The sequence below is a fragment of the Lampetra fluviatilis genome, assembly GCF_964198595.1.
Source record: "Lampetra fluviatilis chromosome 45 unlocalized genomic scaffold, kcLamFluv1.1 SUPER_45_unloc_1, whole genome shotgun sequence".
Lineage (NCBI taxonomy): Eukaryota > Metazoa > Chordata > Hyperoartia > Petromyzontiformes > Petromyzontidae > Lampetra > Lampetra fluviatilis.
The window spans coordinates 1,791,697-1,794,758 of NW_027620425.1; the positions used below are offsets into that span (position 1 = coordinate 1,791,697).

General features: G+C 56.1%; 1 protein-coding gene across 3 annotated transcripts in view; it reads right to left on the bottom strand.

Moving 5' to 3' along the window:
• Nucleotides 1-2,756, bottom strand: part of LOC144953771 (uncharacterized) — a 10,608-nt gene extending 7,852 nt beyond the window's left edge. The window contains exons 1-2 of one of the 3 annotated variants that reach the window (XM_078884407.1): nucleotides 2,554-2,756; nucleotides 1,208-1,347 (exon numbers count right to left, since the gene is read on the bottom strand). In XM_078884407.1, coding sequence (XP_078740533.1) covers nucleotides 1,208-1,345 — 138 coding nt within the window. In that variant the 5' untranslated portion in view covers nucleotides 1,346-1,347; nucleotides 2,554-2,756. Of the gene's footprint in view, nucleotides 1-1,207; nucleotides 1,642-2,553 lie in introns of those variants that run through there. The other 2 variants (XM_078884406.1, XM_078884408.1) reach the window with 2 other exon arrangements.
• Between the last annotated feature and the right edge of the window lie 306 nt (nucleotides 2,757-3,062).

Genomic DNA, 3,062 nt, shown 5'->3' on the forward strand with positions numbered 1-3,062 from the left:
CACCTCCGTCACCACCACCATCACCACCACCGCCACCACCACCACCACCACCACCACCTCCTCCTCCACCACCACCACTGCCACCACCACCACCACCACCACCGCCACCACCACCACCACCGCCACCACCATCACCACCACCACCACCATCACGGCCTAAGCGTGAGTAGCATGGTGGCTAGGAGATGTGATCTACCTCACCTGGTATGGAGGAGGTTGTGGTTTCGATCCAGGACCCTGTGTGGTGAGTCTATGAGTCTCTGTGTGGTGAGTCTGTGGGTCTCTGTGGGTCTCTGTGGGTCTCTGTGGGTCTCTACGAGTCTCTGTGTGTCTCTGTAGGTCTCTGTGGGCCTCTGTGGGTCTCTACGAGTCTCTGTGTGTCTGTGTGGGTCTCTGTGGGTCTCTGTGGGTCTTTGTGGGTCTCTGTGGGTCTCCATGGGTCTCTGTGGGTCTCTGTGGGTCTCTGTGTGGTGAATCTGTGGGTCTCTGTGGGTCTCTACGAGTCTCTGTGGGTCTCTGTGGGTCTCTGTGGGTCTCTGTGGGTCTCTGTGTCTCTGTGTGTCTCTGTGGGTCTCTACGAGTCTCTGTGGGTCTCTGTGTGTCTCTGTTTGTCTCTGTGGGTCTCTGTGGGTCTCCATGGGTCTCTGTGGGTCTCTGTGGGTCTCTGTGGGTCTCTACGAGTCTCTGTGTGTCTCTGTGGGTCTCTGTGGGTCTCTGTGTGTCTCTGTGTGTCTCTGTGGGTCTCTACGAGTCTCTGTGGGTCTCTGTGTGTCTCTGTTTGTCTCTGTGGGTCTCTGTGGGTCTCTGTGGGTCTCTGTGTGTCTCTGTGGGTATCTGTGTGTCTCTGTGTGTCTCTGTGGGTCTCTGTGGGTCTCTGTGGGTCTCTGTGGGTCTTTGTGGGTCTCTGTGTGGTGAGTCTATGGGTCTCTGTGGGTCTCTGTGGGTCTCTGTTTGTCTCTGTGGGTCTCTGTGGGTCTCTGTGGGTCTTTGTGGGTCTCTGTGGGTCTCTGTGGGTCTCTGTGGGGTGAGTCTGTGGGTCTCTGTGTGGTGAGTCTGTGGGTCTCTGTGTGGTGAGTCTGTGGGTCTCTGTGGGTCTCTGTGGGTCTCTGTGGGTCTCCATGGGTCTCTGTGTGGTGAGTCTGTGGGTCTCTATGGGAGTCTGTGGGTCTCTGTGGGTCTCCGTGGGTCTCCAAGTCTCTGGTCTCACGTCAGTGGTGGAGCTTCTGGCCGCATTGTAGACGTCGCTGTAGCCCATGGACTCCACTTCGTCCATGAGGGGTCCCGGATCGTCACGGACGAGACGCAGGAGCTGCTCACGGTTCTCCGTGAGGAAGGGCAACTCCATCGCTGCTGAGACGGAGAGCCACAGACTCACCACTCACACAGAGAGCCACAGACTCACCACTCACACAGAGAGTCGTAGACTCACCACTTACACAGAGACCCATAGACTCATCACACAGAGACCCACAGACTCACCACACAGAGATCCATAGACTCGCCACACAGAGGCCCATAGACTCATCACACGGAGACCCACAGAATCATCACACGGAGACCCATAAACTCACCACACAGAGACCCATAGACTCACCACACAGAGACCCATAGACTCACCACACAGAGACCGACAGACTCACCACACAGAAACCCACAGACTCACCACACAGAGACCGACAGACTCACCACACAGAGACCCACAGACTCACCACACAGAGACCCACAGACTCACCACACAGAGACCCACAGACTCACCACACAGAGACCCATAGACTCACTACACAGAGACCCATAGACTCATCACACAGAGACCCATAGACTCATCACACGTAGACCCATAGACTCACACAGAGACCCACAGACTCACCACACAGAGACCCACAGACTCACCACACAGAGACCCACAGACTCACCACACAGAGACCCACAGACTCACCACACAGAGACCCATAGACTCATCACACGAGGACCCATAGACTCACCACACAGAGACCCATAGACTCGCCACACAGAGGCCCATAGACTCATCACACGGAGACCCATAGACTCACCACACAGGAACTCATAGACTCACCACACAGAGACCCATAGACTCACCACACAGAGACCCATAGACTCATCACACGGAGACCCATAGACTCACCACACAGAGACCCATAGACTCACCACACAGAGACCCATAGACTCACCACACAGAGACCCACAGACTCACCACACAGAGACCGACAGACTCACCACACAGAGACCCACAGACTCACCACACAGAGACCCATAGACTCATCATACGGAGACCCATAGACTCACCACACAGAGACCCATAGACTCACCACACAGAGACCCATAGACTCACCACACAGAGACCCACAGACTCACCACACAGAGACCGACAGACTCCCCACACAGAGACCCACAGACTCACCACAGCGACCGACAGACTCACCACACAGAGACCCATAGACTCACCACACAGAGACCCACAGACTCATCACATGGAGACCCACAGACTCACCACAGAGACCCATAGACTCACCACACAGAGACCCATTGACTCACCTCTCAAACAGAGACGTTGATGGTGGTGGTGATGGTGGTGATGGTGGTGATGGTGGTAGTGGTGGTGGTGATGGTGGTGATGGTGGTAGTGGTGATGGTGGTGATGGTGGTGATGGTTTCCGTCTGAAGTTGCTGGCGTTTGCCCCTCGAAACTGAAACTGGAGTAGTTCCGCTACCGGTTACGAGTGACTCACAGAGACAAAGCTGCCCCAGGTAGCCTCGAGCAGGGCTGTAGGGGCAAGTGCTGTTACACACACACAGACAAAGGTCCCCCAGGTAGCCTCTAGCAGTGCTGTTAAAACAACCGCTATTCGCCACAAAGTGGCGGTGACGTCACCACGACGCTTGTGCCAGGCCAAGTGCACCTTGAGGCCACCACGTGAAGTGTCGAACGCCCGCTGGCAGGAGGTCACGGGGCAGACCCAGCAGGTGCCACGAGTCGACTGACCGAGATGACCGAGAAGACTGGCTGATGCACCACCTGTGCCCCCTACTGTGCCAACTTGCCG